Genomic DNA, 17,037 nt, shown 5'->3' on the forward strand with positions numbered 1-17,037 from the left:
ATGATGGTGTCGTAACTTGAGAGTGACTGTGAGAAGTCAGAAGTTCTCTCTTCTTGAGAAGAACCTTTCTCTCCTACTCTTCCCTTGGAGAGTGTGTATGTTAGTGTGTGTAAGGATATGGGAGTGTAAGTTGTACTTTTCATAGTACAACTTGCTTTCTACCCACTTCAGCCTAGACTAGTCTAGTTCAGACTAGCCATTCTTATTGATAAATATGGGTGTGAGAAAGCCACTTTGGCCACCTTTCACTCCCTCTTTTTTCCGAGGAGTGATTCTCTGACTGCCAGGATGAGAGGACAATACTCTCTGAATATCCTTGCTGTTTTAATGAAAATACTCATCCTTGTGCTCATATGTTCAGCAAATAGAATCTGGGGATTAACCTCTAAATTAATTACTATTTACAAATTCTTATCAGTCCCCTCATAGCCCTCAAAAACAACAAAAACCAAAAAAAAAAAAAAAAAAAAAGGAAAGAGTGAAATGCCTATTCCTCTAAAAACATACAAGAATCCAGCTAAAATAAAAACTACACAGAAAGTGTGGGCTCAAAAGCAGTTATAGATGCACAGATATCTATAATTCAAATGACTCAGTCAGTGACCCACAGTAGGTTAATGGTTGATCGTTTGTTTAAAACTTCTATCAAAATATTGGTAATTAATTTCAGGATTGGGAAGGAGGATCTAAACAAAATGGAGTTCATGCCGTTGTCTAACTCGGTTTCTTTTGTTATGGAGGAGGGAAAAATCCCACATCATTTTGTAATAGCAAATGGTAGTAAAAAACATAAATACATAAAATATTGTAAATAATTATTTATATAAATAATATAGAATACATAAAAATACAGTGACTTTTCTCCTAATCTTCATTGCTACTAAGTCTGGAAAAGAAATGTAGACTATGAGTAATATTTTCTGGATTCCCACTGTGAAAACAATGTTTTCTGGATTTGTCACACTAAATCAGATAGAAAAATAATAGAATTTGTATATAGTTGGATAAGTATGATTGTATATCAAAACAGTTTACATATTCATGGAAGAATATTGTTGGTGACAGCTGTAATCCCCCTTGCAAAGAGTATGGAGTCCTTTCCTGTTGCGTTTGAAACAGAAGTGGTCTGGCAGGTCTCATCTGAGGCCTATCTGTTTCACTCTGCTTTTTGTGGGAGAAGCAGAATGCTGCAGAAGCAGCAGCAAAGATACAAAAGCTTCCCAGCAGCCTCTCTAGCTGATGAGCTCCTTTCTCTAGAATAGTTCGTTATTAAAATGATGCTTGACAATTCTTGTCATCCAAGGGAAACACCTAATCCCTTTTCTTACCTTCTTAGCCCCCAAAATTCCCTCCGATGGAAGAATCCCACGTTACACATATGTTACATGACAGACTAGTTCTTTCAATCTCTTGGAATCTCCCACTTGTTTATTTTGGGGAACATCTTCCTTGTGCTTGTGTTATAAGACACGAGGAACAAAAGTTTCTGCTAAATCTTCTTGTTCTTGTCATTATTCATTGATTTAAAGGATTGACTTATATACACTGATGTATCTGTACAAAACTTGTCAGGGCTTGAATTTAAAGTGATTTAAAAAGCAATTTACCCCAAAATGCTGATCTCTAAAAAGTTGTTTTCCCCCTAATAATTAAGAAAATAGCCTTTAAAATAGTCTCTCTAAAGCCACCATAAATTACACAGGCTCAGAAGTTAAACTGCACTCTTAAGTCCAATCTGGTGTCTATGTGTATGCAAATTTCTATAAGCTTTAGAGTAGAGTTATGTGATAATCTATTGAGAGACCTTTGATTGTTTTGCGATGTTTGACAACAGTGGTCGGTTTCATGGGAGGGAACTCTTAAAGCAAGGATGTACAAAAGCATTGTGAATTCTGCTAGCTCCTCTAATGTCAAGGAAAGTTATACTTCAATTCTGATTGGTCTTTGTGGGATTTCTGATATTTCTCATACATAAGCAAAGAGCACACCAGAAACAGAACTAACTGAAAACAGTAAGTGACTTCTAATATGCCAACAAAACATTATGGCATCACTGCTTAGTGTGGAGGGTACAACATTTTGAAACCACCTTTAAAAACAAAGTTCTGAATGCTATATTGTAGTCATGATTGCTGAACCTGAATTCTACTGTATTTAACTACGAGGCATAAGTAAGATTTGATAAAACACTTATTCAAGAAATGGCAACTGTTGGAAATTCTTAAAATGCTCTTGCCTTAAATAAGTGTATTAAAATGGTGTCATTTGATGATAACATTGGTTTTAGAAGTAGCCACTGTTACTTGAACAGACTGGAATGCTAACAGTGTTATCATAATTATTTTTGGATTAAAGCGATCAAACACTAAGGAGATCACAGAGTCTTACATTCTGATCAAGTCTTTTTATATTTTTTGGCAGGGAGAATCTGGATTCATTGGATATCCTGGTCCACAGGTACAAGAATGGACATACGTTTGATTTCTTTGTATATTGCTTTATATTATTCTTGTTTGGAAGGACACAACAAAAAGTTGTGTTTTGTATGCAAGCAGGGGAAAGGATCACAAACGACAGAAGGAATTAGGACTAACCTTGTAGACACTTTAGAAAATCCCTGTATGTATCCATCTTTGTCTTGCAGAAATTTTTCAAATCCACTTGTTTGTCTGCTTTTCTGGTTTTCTTTCTTTCTTTCTTTCTTTCTTTCTTTTTTTCTTTCCTTTTTTTTTTTTTTTTTTTTTTTTTTTTGTCATCTTTCCTATAAAGTTCTGGATTTCATTAATTTTCAGGGAGAAGATGGGGATCCAGGTATCCCAGGAGCTGAAGGACCCAAAGGAGTTAGAGGTAGAAGGGTAAGAATGATAAACCTGCTAAGTCTCTGAAGGGTTCTATAAGTAAAGTCCCCAGATTTTGAGTGTTTCCTGACCAACAGAATTCTGAAATTGGTTCCAACTGTGACCTTTTTTTGCCACATCCTGAACAAGAGGTCTTGCAGAAATCTCTCTTTTAGAGAGATTTGGGCAGGCTGGAAAATTGGGCAGAGAGAAACCTCATGAAGTTCAACAAAGTGCAGGATCCTGCACCTAAGGAGGAATAACCCCATGCACCAGTAAAGGTTAGGGGCTGACCTACTGTAAAGCAGCTCTGCAGAAAAGGACATGGGAGCCCTGGTGGGCAACAAATTGACCATGACCCAGCAATGAGCTCTTGTGGCCAGAAGGTCAATGGTATCCTGGGGTGCATTAGGAAGAGTGTTGCCAGCAGGTCATGGGAGGTGATCCTGCCCCTCTACTCAGCCCTGGTGAGGCCACATCTCATGTACTGTGTCCAGTTCTGGGCTCCCCAGTACAAGAGTACATGGAGCTACTGGAGAGCGTCCAGCGTAGGGCTAGGAAGATGATTAGGGGACTGGAGCATCTGTCCTAGGAGGAAGAGCTGCGAAAGCTGGGCCTGTTTAGCCTGGGGAAGAGAAGATTGAGAGGGAATCTTATTAATATCTACAAATACCTTAAGAGGGGGTGTCAAGGGGATGGGGCTGAACTCTTTTCGGTAGTGCCATGTGGCAGGACAAGAGGCAATGGGCACAAACTGAAACAGGCAGTTCTGCCTGAATATGAGGAAAACTTCTTTACTGTGAGAGTGACAGAACACTGGAACAGGTTGCCCAGAGAGGTTGTGGAATCTCCTCAGGAATATTAGTCCATCATTACGTAAAGGCAAGGTTCAGCTCAAAATGATAGTCATATAAGATTTTCTGTGCTGAAAATCTACCCCTATGTGGAGCAATTATAATTAGTGTTTCTATTTTCAGGGTAATGCTGGCACACCAGGTTCCCTCGGAGATCCAGGGGACCAAGGGCCACCAGGAGCTATGGTAACATATTTGTATTTTTAGAAAAAGGGAATATTAAATTTACTGTTAGATTAATGGCATATTTAATAATACTTCATCTGATAAAATGCACTTAATCAGCCTGACAGTTGTATAGAGCTACTTTTTGCCTGTGGAACTGTATGCACAAGGGCACCTGTTATTGGAACTGTAACTGTACTGATAAAATGCAGGCCAGAACCTCATCTACAGTATTTGATGTGGTCTTTAGGATGGATAAAAATCTAGTTAAAAAAGAGAATACTTTAAAAAGTAAAACAGGACTGTTTTTCTGAAAGCCAATACATTTTTCATTTAAAATGGGAAGTCATTTAAAGTTAAATTTGCAATTACAGGCACCTATTTAAGGCTTATATTTACTGTAACCTATTAATCTTCATATACAAATGTATTAATGTACTTTCCTCTAGTGTCTGTGATCTTTGTACAGCAAAAAAAGTTGTGTGTTGTATGCAAGCAGGGGAAAGGATCACAAACGACAGAAGGAATTAGGACTAACCTTGTAGATACTTTAGAAAATCCCTGTATGTGTCCATCTTTGTCTTGCAGCAATTTTTCAAATCCACCCATGGTGATCAGAAAAACCCCCTAGCATGAATTGTTTCTTCGTTAAACTTTCTTGAACTCACTCATTTAGTTCAAACGTGGAACAATATTGATAAGAGTAGTTTTACCTGTATAGCGTAGCCCACAGGATACATGCAACTTACAAAATACTTTTTTTTCTGTCCATTACACTGTGCTGGTCGATGAATATATCTGGCCCACTTTATTTTATGGTGCTAGCACAAGAAGGGCCAATGCTGACAAGCCACACAGCCACTGGCCCTGCACATCTATGCTTCGGGAAGTCTGAAGAGAGATTGCAAGCTCAGAACCTCCTCTTCAGATGCAAAAATGAGAGGGGGAGACTTAGAAGGTATGAGTTTGAAGGGATTTTTTGTAGTAGCAGTGCATGAATGAAAGGGGAAAGTGGGAATGCTGGAAAAAGTGGAAGAGAGAGGGTTGCAGGAACCCTACCTAGTTATAGGTAGCAGGCAGGTCCAGCCAAAATAGGCTCATTTTACCCATCCTTCCTATGATGCAGCAGCTATCAGCCATATGGTTATTTTTATGGGTCATGTCTATACAGCTCAGTCACCACTGATCAGCTGCTACAAGCACCATTCATTAAGGCTCAGCCAATTCGTGGTCAATTGTTGCTCCATAGTACCAAGGCAGAGTTGGAATCTGCTGGGAAACACAAGACGAAAAAGGAGTAGAATGGCTGTGATGGGGCTGGCAGAAAGGGAGGAGAAGAGATGAAGAAAGCTGAGCTCAAGCAAGAGATGGAAGGTGGGGGCCTTTGCACAGAGCTCCTAAACAGAAGGCTACTGAGTAGCCAAAGCCAGCTAGACCTGCTGAGCAGTTGTGGTAAGTGTATGGTTTGCAGGTTACCTAAGGCAGCAGAACCAGGGGATTCTGCCCTGTGAGAAGAGTGGGCAAGAGGGCCTTTTGGGGGCTGAAAGGGACATTAAGTGTAGATAATTGAACCACAGCATTTTTTTGCTAACAGAAGTTGCTGGCTAAAAGGAATATCCAATTCCTAATGATACTGGTCCTCAAGAGCAACAAATATTGAACGTTCATGAAAACAGGAAGGAAAGCCCTACTGAGAAGAAGTCTGCACTTATGTCAGGAACAGGTCCACAGAAATCCATGCTGGGCAATGATGTTTCCCCACATTTCAAGTTCAGAAATGGTCATCAGGGAAACACTGTATGCCTGCATTTTATTTGGGCTTCAGAGCTGTGATAGAAATACATTATTAGAGGCTGATTTTCTGGATGTGTTTTAATTTATTTCAGGGTACCAAGGGACCAAGAGGCACAATTGCAATGGAAGTAAGTAATTACCTTAGAATTAACTGCACACTGCATGGAATTAGCAGGTTTAGTTTTCTTCCATTCAAAGCACGGACTGCAATGAGCACTGTTAGCTGTTAGAAAATAACATCCTTTTCAAATACTTGTTAGCGTAGAGTGGGTCCTTCTGCTTGCAAATAATCAAGAGATGAGAAATAACTCTGAACATGGATTTACTTCATGTCCAAACATTTACAAACTATTTGACTATTAACATTGCTTTCTCTGTTATTTCATTCAGATTAGTTTACGCACCAGCTCAGGCTTACGGTTATGTTTTACTCTCTTACAAAGGGAGGCATTTTCTCAGCCACAGCTGCTTTCACTGGAAATAGCAGGGCAGAATTTCTCCAGAATTCTAATCCCCATATGGGATGAACATGCCTGAGTAAAGGCTTCATCTAACCCTTGCAAGGACAACTGCCTGCAGGCAATACTGTTGTAAACATGTTCTGTGTCCTAGCGAGTTGCTTTAGAACTTCTTGCCTATCGTTCTATAGAGGCACCACTGCCCTGTGACCTCCTTGTGACCTTCTAGATCAGATTATTGCACAAAATGAAAAACAGATAAATCACAGTTTCATCCTCTTGGACATTGTTAAGTGTCCACAGAGCATGTCTGAAAAAACCTTAGTTTCTGTGGTAGGAGAAGCACTTGAAGTCCACTGTACTATTTGAAACAGGGAGGAACTGGAATGTGTGGTCAGGCACTGGGATCTGATCTTCAGCTCAAATCGATAGTAAGATTCCCAGCCTGGAATGGACTGAGATTTGCCACTAATTGCTTTTTGGTTTTGCCTTTGCAGCCTTGTGAACTTGTGAATTTTACACGACAAAACTGCCGTAAGTAGGAAACATTCCTTTTATCTCTGAATTCGTTTAGTCATCATTCTTAAATGGAGTAGTCTGCATTGGAAACCCTTGAGGTTAATAGACTGAACCTGACCAGGCTGATGGTGACTAGTAGTTGTTAACTGTGGTGGTGGTTCAGCAGGTGTATAAGACAAGCTTATACTTTTTGCTTATTTTTCCTGTCAGTTATGAAAATAATAACAAATCTATCTGGTCCTTATTTAGGCCTCAATTTCATTATTATTATTATGCCAAAGCCCCTTTGGGAGAATCTGTGAGGGAGAGAAGACGGTATTTATTTATCACCTCTCTTCCCTATTTGGAGTGTTCATTCTCTCTCAGCCTTCTCTACTCAGCAGAACACAGAACAGTCTCTTTAAATCTTATCCAGTGAAACTGCACTATTTTAAGCATTTGATTGTAGAGGAGAGTGGTTGCCCATAAATGACAGATTCTGATGGTTGTCTGAGCTGTGGATCATGCTCTTTAAAGAAAGCAAGTGAATATGTCAGTGTTTTCACAAATATGATTGCAAAATAATCTATTTTCTCTCCATCTCTTCATTTCAGCTTGCTCATCAGGTAAGCCCATCTGTATGGCTTTTCTTTCATGAACTTGAAGAAAAATCCAGCAATGTTTGAATTTTAGAAAGTCTCTCACACTGTATTTTTTGTTTCAAAATACAGACACATGTCCAGTTTATCCAACTGAAGTGGTGTTTGCCCTTGATATGTCTGAAGATGTTACTCCGGCTGCATTTGAAAGAATGAGGAACATTGTCATGTCTTTGCTTAGGACCACTAAGATCAGTGAAAGCAACTGCCCAACAGGCGCTCGCGTCTCCATTGTTTCTTTCAATACCAACACGCGCTATCTCATCCGATTCTCAGAATTCCAAAAGAGCAGCTTGCTGCTACAAGCAGTCCAGAGAATACCGCTAGAGAGATCCAGTGGAAAACGTAATATTGGGGCAGCCATGAGGTTTGTGGCAAGGAATGTCTTTAAACGGGTTCGTCAGGGCATCCTCACAAGAAAAGTTGCCGTATTTTTTGCCAATGGTCCATCACAGGATGATGATGTCGTCAGCACAGCTGCACTTGAGTTGAGTGCCTTGGATATCACTCCAGTGGTTATTGCCTTCAGTGAAGTGCCAAATGTCAGGCGTGCCTTCTCAGTAAGTGGTACTATTTTACTTAGTATGAGCAGATTATGAGTCTGATTGCATATAATGAAGACATCTGGTATTTACAAAGGTGCCCACTTTCCACAAATCATTTTCAGGATAGAAAAGATTGTAAAAATACGGTATTTTCCAGTTGACCTGTATATTCCCATTGTCTCTGGAGAACAATTTGACCTGGTGCTTTAAACTTGCATTTTTATTTTTTAGATAAACGTTTTTTTAAACACACACACACTCACACACTTGTATTTCTATATATTTTATACACACACTAGGGTTATACTGGGAATATTTTTCAATCTTTTCATTGATATTAGCAGACAGAAGTATGGATTCTATCAAATCATTCTGGCTCCAAATTGAAGTATCATCCAAAGATCGGCAGGTAGATAATTCTTGGGCATCCTAGTAACAGATATAGCACAAGAATCTGAGCATACAGTTACAGTGTTTTCGATAATCTGAGATCTTCAGCTATGCTGCACATGAAATACAGGGTCATTTCCTCCATTCTTCCCTCTGGCAGACTTTTACTGCTGTCTGTGCAGAATCCAAATGAAGATAGAAAATACAGATTGTAGAGTTTTATCTATTGTTTCTTAGCCCCTAAAAAGTACTTAGGCTAATGTATTTTTGTTTCTCAGCTCCTAAAAAGTACTTAGGCTGATGCGTTTCCCCCTACCTGTACCATAAGCAATTCATTCAACAGTGGGAATAGAGTTAATAACATGACTTGAATCAATAATATTTGCCTCACAAACACCAAGCTACAGTCTGGGTCTAGCTAGCTTTGAATAAGTATAACTTCTTTAGTGTGATAGGCTGGCTAATGAACTGTGCTAATGTTGTCCCATAGTTCAATGCACTGGGACTAGTGTTCATCATGATCTCAGTAAGAAAGGTACTCAGATTCTGTAAAGTAGTTCTAAAAATGCCATTTATTGGAGCTAACACTGTAAGGAAAATGGCGATAGTACAGATAATTTTATGTCCCTTCAGATGCTGGGAACCCCAAGTTGTATTGCATTGAATAGGCCTTCAGTCAGGTACAGCATGCCACAGCAGACCCTGTCTGCCTAAAGACTACCGTACATCTGATCTTTTGAGCTCTTATAGGATTTTCTTAGATTCTTAGATTTCTTATTAATCATTTCTACTGTAAAAGAGAAGGTTCACATGAGAACTTGTTGCTGCACTTCTAAATGAAGATAAAGCCACACAGGTGGTATAATCATTGGTGCCAAGTGGGAGCTGCCTGCAGGCTCCTTCGTTGCAATTAGCCGGCTAACTCTGCCCTGCAACACAGGCCTGAAGGCCAAGCTGTAGGTGCAGCATAGTGCGTCAAAGCACAGCATAGGCCTGCGCCTACTCGAGTGGACTGTTATGTGCATCACTAACTCGTCAACGTATAATGATCTCCTAGTTAGGATGACCACAGCTGACACAGATGGGTTTGCATTAGCAACTGCACTAACCGTAATCTCTGAGGCACAGTGTAGAGATGTAGGCATGTAGCCTAGAACACCACTATCATGGCTGCTGATACAACTTCTTAACTGCAAAACCTTCTAAGCTTATCTGGGTGCTGATGTATTTCTCAAAGAGATTGACTCTGTTGCTTTCTTTCCATTCTCAGTGTTTAGAGTTCTTCGTTCATCGGGTGTTAATGTTAATTCCTTATTGCTCCAGGGCAACCAGAATGGCAATTGGAAGAGTCCTCTGTGTACCTGTTTGATATTATAATAGCAGGGAGGGAGAGCCACTACCAGATAAGGACTCCATCTGTTTCAGCAGAGAAATAGTACAGGCATTAAGTATTAAGAACCGAGGGGAAAAAAATCTGTATTTTGGGTATATAATGTTACTTTTGCATTTACTTTAAAACAGATTGATGATACCAGAAGATTTCAGTTATTTATCTGGGAAAGACAACAGAGTGAAAGTTTGGAGAGCATCATGTATTGTACTCTTTGCTATGGTAAGACTTTCTACAAACTGTTTTATTGGTCTTTTTAGCCTTTCAGTAACAAATTCTACATATTTCAATAAAATAATTCTTCTGGGAAATGTGAATAGAGTTTGAAGCTCAAAACCACAAAAGCTGTTTAATTGGTTCCTGCCTCAGCCATGCAAAATGATTTGTTATATTTGGCATTTTCTTTGAAACACAACATACTTAAAATAGCATTGTGATTCTCGGAAATCAGGCTTATTTCCTGTAAATTCTACATTTCAATGGGAGGAGAAGGTGCTGCTACATGTAATAATATTTAGGAAAGCTGAACAGTTGTCTGAGATTAAAAAAAAAAAAAAAGGTTTGTTTCAGTGTACTTTGCCCTGTTTAGATTTTAATGGAGGAAAATTACTGAACAGAATTCTTGTCTCTTAAGTCTTACTTTAGGAACACTTCTTGCTCTTATGTCTGAGTAATTTCCCATCATATCTTAAAGCCTTATTCAGCAAGATTCGTCCGTAATTTCTCGCAACAAAATTTCTGCTTGCCATATTGAATTTTAAATCAAAATTTAAGAAGTAAAGTAGAGTTTCTTTCTAAACTTTGTTGTTGTTGTTGTACTCTTCAAATAGTATGTTGTCTGTTCTTTCTTCTTCTCTAGATAAATGCAAACCAAGTACCACCTGTGAGGTTCCTATTCCTCCTCCTGTTCTGATGGATATGGATATCACTTACATCATGGACAGCTCTGGCAGCATCAGCAGTGAAGAGTTTCAGAGAGCCAAAGACTTTGTGAGCAACATGCTAGATCAGTTTGTCATTGCCCCACAGCCAAGCGAGTCATATGAAGGCATCAGAGTGGCACTGGTGCAACAGGCTCCAAGAGGCTTTCTGCCTGACAGAGGCCAAAGCCCCGTGGCCCTGGAGTTTGATCTAGTCACATACAACAATAAAGATTTGATGAAGAAACATATCCAAGAGGCTGTTCACCGACTGGAAGGACCATCAGCCATTGCTTCTGCGTTACAGTGGACAGTTGAAAACGTATTTTTTAAGGCCCCCAGGCAAAGAAAGCACAGGGTCATATTTACAATAGTTGGAAGCAAGACAAGCAAATGGGACAGAGAGAGGCTGAGAGAGATTTCGCTTGGAGCCAAGTGCCAAGGATTCACCTTGTTCACTTTAGCGCTTGGCAATGATGTGAGCGACAGCGAGCTGACAGAGCTGTCCAGCTCTCCCACAGAACAGCACTTACTGTCATTGGGCAGGGTTTCAACATCTGAGATAGCATACGCTCAGAGGTTCAGCCGGGCATTCCTAAATCTCCTACAACGTAAGTAGCATCCAACAGGGTTTGCTTATGTATGGAAAGAATAAGAAATGCTGTTTAGTCAAATATTGTCTGTGTATCCCCTGTCGTTCTGTTTCCAGTCATAATCTAACTAGTTGGTCTTTCATCTGTAGTTCACAGCAGATGCTAGACACTAATGGAAATGCTAGTAACTGCAGAACAACATTATATTTTAATAGGGTTTCAGGCCAAAGTCTTAAAAAAAATTCCCCATTAGTTTGCATTTAGTGTGTGGCTTAATTGACTCCACTCTTCAGCCAAGAAAACGCAATTCTGTTCCTGAGTTAGGCCTTAATTTCTCTTCTGACTAGTGACAGGTCCAGATTTACTTAGCAGCTTATGCTTATTTATTTATTTATTTATTAGTTCAAACATTTAGCTGATCTGGCCTTAACCTCTCTTTACTGCAGTTATTCCTCCTCTATAGAGCAGGGGAAGCACTTCTGAACTTTCCAGGACACATACATATAGATCAGCAGGTCTTGGCTGCTTTGAAATAAATAGAAGAGAAATCTGAAGAATGAAGATATCACTGCTTTAAAACCCCCATCAGAAGCACATACTTACAGGTGCCAAAGTTTCTATAGGAGGATAAATAGCACATCTCTTACATTGTTTTCATTTCCTTGGTCATAGTGCCATTCCTTCTAGGTGTCATATGTCATTTCTTTCAAGGATACATACTCCACAAAAAAAAATTATCATAGTGCTTTTTTTATAAAACTTACTGAGGTATGGAGGACTTCAAAACTCAGCTGTCACTTCTTGTGCTTTCCCTGTAGAGGAAATGAACAGTTACCCTTCTCCTGAACTTCAAGAAGAGTGTGAAAATTTAGATCGGGGAGACACACAACAAGAAGTATCTGTTACTGAAAGGTTTGGAATTGCCTATTAAAGTTATTCAGTGTGTATGGAATAAAACTGTGTATTAACATTTATCTTTCGATATAGAATTGTCTCTCATTGAGTTAGTAGTTACATACTAGTGCTTAACCCTCCCTTTTTTCTTTTTTTTCCCCCTTCTTGGAAGTGTGCCTTTTCCTGGCTCGGATGAAGCTGCTTACAGTCATGGTTTGAAAGAAGTTGAAACAACTGAAAATAGCGTTCTGGAGAAAATTATAACAGCTACCACAGAACTTGTATCCACAGTGCCAAAGATGGGATATGATTATGAGGAGAATGAGTATTTCACACAGGAAGATACTAAAGAAAAAAAGCTACAAGAGTATGGAGAAGCTCAGGAGGAGAATGAGGAAAATTTAGAGGCAACAGTAGGAGCTAGAGCTGCCTATAAGGATTATGGTATGATTTTAGAGTATGAAAAGCTCTTTGAATTCAGTAGGAATATTCTTAATTGTAAAGGGCTTATTTCAATGTTTACTCAGTGTGGAGCATGTCCATTTAGTAAACCTTCTAAATCTTCGTGCTGCTGTGTGATCATATTCAGTCCAAATCTATATACTAGGGGTTTGTATCTAAAAGCAGAATTGTAGGTGTCATTTAGATTTTAGCTTTGATTTACAACAATAATATAACATAAATTTGTAATCTCCTTTACAAAAGCAGCTGATGATATTAAATCACCTAGTGGCACTGTAATTACTGAGTTACTCCTGTTGCTAACACAGCTCTACATGGAGGAACTAAGCATGTCTCTGCTACAGGCTATTCCTGCAGGAGGAACTGGACCCTCCACTAGATATATCCTATCAAAAACATATTCTTCCTGTTTTTTACATTTCTTTCCAGTTATGCATATTTATTTTCAGATTTGCCATTTATTACAGCGTATACAGTAATCTGATTATGAGATCAGTTCTCTTACCAACATTCCTCTAGCACTATCAAGTGTTGTTATTATTTAGACCGCAATTATAGAGAAATTTTATTGAAAAATCAGCTGTATCTGTATAGCTGTTAGTGTGATTGCTTATCATGACAGCTGCCATCCCTCTGTTTTTCATCTTCCCTCAACCAAAAATGATTCTGCAGACTATCTGATAATCCCATCCCTGATGAAAGGGCCAATGCTTTTGCACAGCTGTTGTAATTATCGGATCTTTAATTAAGAACTGATGTACTTCTGGGAAACCTAGACATCTACAGTACATTACTGACTTGCTGGGCATGTACAGAATTGGTCTGGTGTTGGCCCAACGCCCTGTGCAGCATCAGCGCTCTCCATTAACCAGTGCATGACCTCTGTGGTCACACAAGAAAGTCTGCAGCGTGAACATATGCTACTGATGTTGTGTAACATAAGCTGCTTAGAAGAAAGGTACAAACGAAAGTTATCAGTCTTAATTTGTAATTGTGCTGCTGAAGTTTACTTCTAAAAACATGTAGCACAGTTTTGGAGCTTTCCTTTTGAGAGATGTACCTTGTATAGATCTACTGTTTGATCTTCTTGTTTTTCAGTTGACTAGGAGGAGAAAGCTATGTTATTTTAAATCTCTAGGTTGCGTGGTTTTCTTAATATTTTACTTTCCTTCCCTTTGCTTTCCTTTTGGTGTCTTGCTTTTCTGACTTCATTTGAATAATTCTGAATTCACACTGGTGAAAGTTGATTAGATCTTTACTTACTGAATACCAAATTACTACAAATAGTGCTACTTTCATCTACTTTTTGGCCAATTAATATGATTCAACTCTCTATGACCCTGAGATTTGGCTTAGAGACTATCATGAATAATTTAGTTATCTGTGTATGCTTGTTTATGAAATTTTACTGAAAATAAGATACTGAAGAAATTTTACTAGGATAAAAACTTGGAATTAATTAGAGGGGTATTCTGAAAAGGTTGAAGAGCAGTTTGTGCTAACTTCGTTTCACTAGTCCCTATAAATGAGGCATAATCATTTTACAATAATTTTAGTAAAACTCTGTATTAGAAGACTAAACACCTTTTAGTTTTCCTCTTTTTCACTTCTGTTTATGCAACTGAAAATCTAGTTGTTTCAGTAATTCCGTCTGGTTAAATCAATCAGAGTGAGAAGAGCTTTTTTGCCACCCTAGCCCAGTGGGTGTGTGGGTGGACACGTAGTGAATCTTTGTAGGACCTTAAACGCTGACTACTTCTCTCCTTTGCCAGTTTGCACTGAATGTTACTTTTCACTGAAATTCCAATGCTAAGAAGGGTAGTTCTTTCTTCTATTAACTCTATTTCTTATTTGGCTTTTCCAGATGCGTGTGACCTGCTTCAGGATAGCGGAGAATGTCAGGATTATGTTCTGAAGTGGTACTACAACAAAGGGCAGAAAATGTGTGGTCAGTTTTGGTATGGGGGCTGTGGAGGCAACAAAAATAGATTTGAAACGCAAGAAGAATGTAAAGTCTTGTGTATAGAATCTTTCTAGTACAGAGACAGTTAAATTGCTTTAATTCTTTAATTACACTATCAAGATGATGGGGAGAAGGGCTCAAAAGGAAATGCTTAACACTACTTGGCTTCCAGATTTCAGGTGAGAGAAATAGTTTTTAGCTAAGGTTTTATCTAGTAACTTAATAGTGAAAATAAAGTTAAAACTATTACTCAGCTGATCCAATGTAAAAGAAGGTGGGAAGTGAGAAACTTGCTTTCATAGCCAATATTGTATTGTTTAAAAGGGATAAAAATATTGAAACTTGACTTTCTTTCATAAAGACCAAAATGTGCACTTTTTATATGTACTGAATAAAATTAAAATAATACCTCATTTTCTTGAAATAACATTGGATGGAAAGAAAAATAACATGTCAAAATGCTTTGATTCATTTACTTGCATTTATTCTACTTGGAGAGAGTACCAAAAGTGTTTATCTCAAAGGACATAAAATTGCCAAAGCTTACTTTGTGTTAATGTAGAGAATTATTCTACCATAGAATCATTTTCAGCTTCTTAATTTTTTTTCCAAGTAATCCAACATGTGAATAAAATCATGCCTTCTGAAATATGTATGCTGTTAGTTCTTCAAACAGATGTCATCACATTTTCATAGGCTTGCTCCTCATCTCATGTAAATCAGCATTGCTCCCTTTCCTTTACTGCCAAAGGTTAGGCAAGTTCATTCATTTTAGACCATTAGATTCTGGTGGTTATTTTTGAGGGAAAGAATAAAAATCCCAAGGATATTTTCTGATTAAAGATAATTAATGCAGTGGCTTGCAGCGAAGTGGGACTTAGCTGGACTTTCACACTCTGCTTACCCAAACTCCACTGCTGCCCATTCTACAACTACAGAAGCCATGGTGCGCTTAGCTCTGTCACCTCTGGCCACTCCGCAGAGGTGGCTGTACTCACCTAGAGTACTGTTCTGCTCTGTGTTTGTCTACAGTGAGATAGATAAGATATCTCTAAGAAATTTGCATGGGCTACTGACCAAGAATTCCTACAAGACAGACTTTTAGGGAGTCACCATAACAGGCATGAACTTGGATTTTCTGAGCTATGATTTCTCAAAGACTGCTGCCTTTGGCTGTTACCCATAGGGACCCTGTTGTGAGGAATTTGAACAGAGTGGACTCTTGTGAAGCCCTGTCAGCTTCAGAGCCATAAAAATGCTGAACAACCCACTGCTAAAGGAGATAATGCCACCCTTAGCTCAGTCGAGGAAGGGTGCTCCTTGGTTTAAAAGTCTGCAAAATGTCTCATGGGTTACTGGTGACCCAAACTGTGAACGGGGATGGGGTGAGTTGTTGAAGCCTATGATCTTTCACCTTGGGATTTTCTTGCAAGTGACAGAATGGAACTGTTAAAGTTACCACAGCGGAATGGAAAAAATTCTACTCTTTGTTTCTGTATATTTACATTTGTGACTAGGAACCTTGGTATATTAATTATTATATTATAATAGGAACCTGAGGAGAGCCACTTAGGTTTCTCGTTGGGGGCTAGAGCTGATCTAATAAGTTTGTCAAGCGATAAATTGAACCTGGGTTTGCTTTTTGCCACATTATTCACAGGACCTTTTAATTCTGAAGTTGTGAATATCACTAAGGAGGTGCTATTTTCTATGTAATAATTGGCAATAGTTTCCTCTTTCAAAAGGAACGACTCCCTCCCTTAAGTCATGTGTACACAAATGGAAGGAATCTGCCTTTGCTGGAGGTTCAGTTTTTTACAGGAACACCTCTGAAACCTACAGAAACTCTTGTCTCTAGTGACAGGACAGATTGGTGATGTGATCTCCTGATCAATTTTTGTTGAAATGAGTAAATAATATTCTCCTTTTGATGAGATGAGTAAACAGTTCTCTTAGTTGGAAAGTAAAGGTCAGAAATCAGGCATCTCTGCTCTTGTATCAGAAGCAGTTGCTTATAGCTCAGGTACTTCTCTTCAGCTCAAGAGACGTATAGTCCCCTGGATCTCAGCTGCATGCAATTCCTCTCTTCCTTTCAGCTGGCTCTTGATATCTGGGGCTAGTTAGTCTTACTGCTAGCTCTAAATCCTTGTTTTTCAGTCAGAGGAGAATCTGGGTATGTGGATCCTTTCTCCTTGATGTGTAAAATGTGAATGTCTGTGTGGGCTGACCTATTCATGCTTTCTACACACATCATCCACCCCATTACCTCAGGCAGGCTGCTTAATGGTCGTCTTCCTGGAGCAACACAGGATAAAACAAGCCAGCTGGTTTTTTTGAGGAATGACCCTCAAAGTCTCCTAACATGATTTTCTTTCTTCTTTTATCCTTGGCATGATAGTATTAGGAATGGGAATACTGATGCATAAGAAGTATTTTAAATGACCCATGGAGCCTTGGCATTTGCAGGGTTGCTCATAGGGGCCTGTTGCCCTTTCCCAGCAGTGTAGCTACTGCTCCTGTGGGAACCCTTTGCTTACTGCCAAAATACACAACAGAAGCTTATTTTTGAACAGAATAGGAAGCTAGGTCTTGTAGAGACAGACTGAAACATCTTG

The 17,037-nt window shown here is 38.9% G+C and overlaps 1 protein-coding gene across 1 annotated transcript in view; it reads left to right on the plus strand.

Annotated features, from left to right (window-relative positions):
- The window catches only part of LOC134136559 (collagen alpha-6(VI) chain-like), a 64,591-nt gene extending 49,546 nt beyond the window's left edge, over positions 1-15,045 (plus strand). The window contains exons 28-39 of the mRNA XM_062568475.1: positions 2,422-2,457; positions 2,793-2,855; positions 3,815-3,877; positions 5,743-5,778; positions 6,606-6,642; positions 7,221-7,232; positions 7,338-7,825; positions 9,722-9,812; positions 10,450-11,121; positions 11,922-12,015; positions 12,170-12,441; positions 14,324-15,045. Of these exons, the coding sequence (XP_062424459.1) occupies positions 2,422-2,457; positions 2,793-2,855; positions 3,815-3,877; positions 5,743-5,778; positions 6,606-6,642; positions 7,221-7,232; positions 7,338-7,825; positions 9,722-9,812; positions 10,450-11,121; positions 11,922-12,015; positions 12,170-12,441; positions 14,324-14,496 (2,037 nt within the window). The 3' untranslated portion in view covers positions 14,497-15,045. The remainder of the gene's footprint in view (positions 1-2,421; positions 2,458-2,792; positions 2,856-3,814; positions 3,878-5,742; positions 5,779-6,605; positions 6,643-7,220; positions 7,233-7,337; positions 7,826-9,721; positions 9,813-10,449; positions 11,122-11,921; positions 12,016-12,169; positions 12,442-14,323) is intronic.
- Positions 15,046-17,037: the final 1,992 nt, after the last annotated feature.

The sequence above is a fragment of the Rhea pennata genome, chromosome 2 (genome assembly GCF_028389875.1).
Source record: "Rhea pennata isolate bPtePen1 chromosome 2, bPtePen1.pri, whole genome shotgun sequence".
Classification (NCBI taxonomy): domain Eukaryota; kingdom Metazoa; phylum Chordata; class Aves; order Rheiformes; family Rheidae; genus Rhea; species Rhea pennata.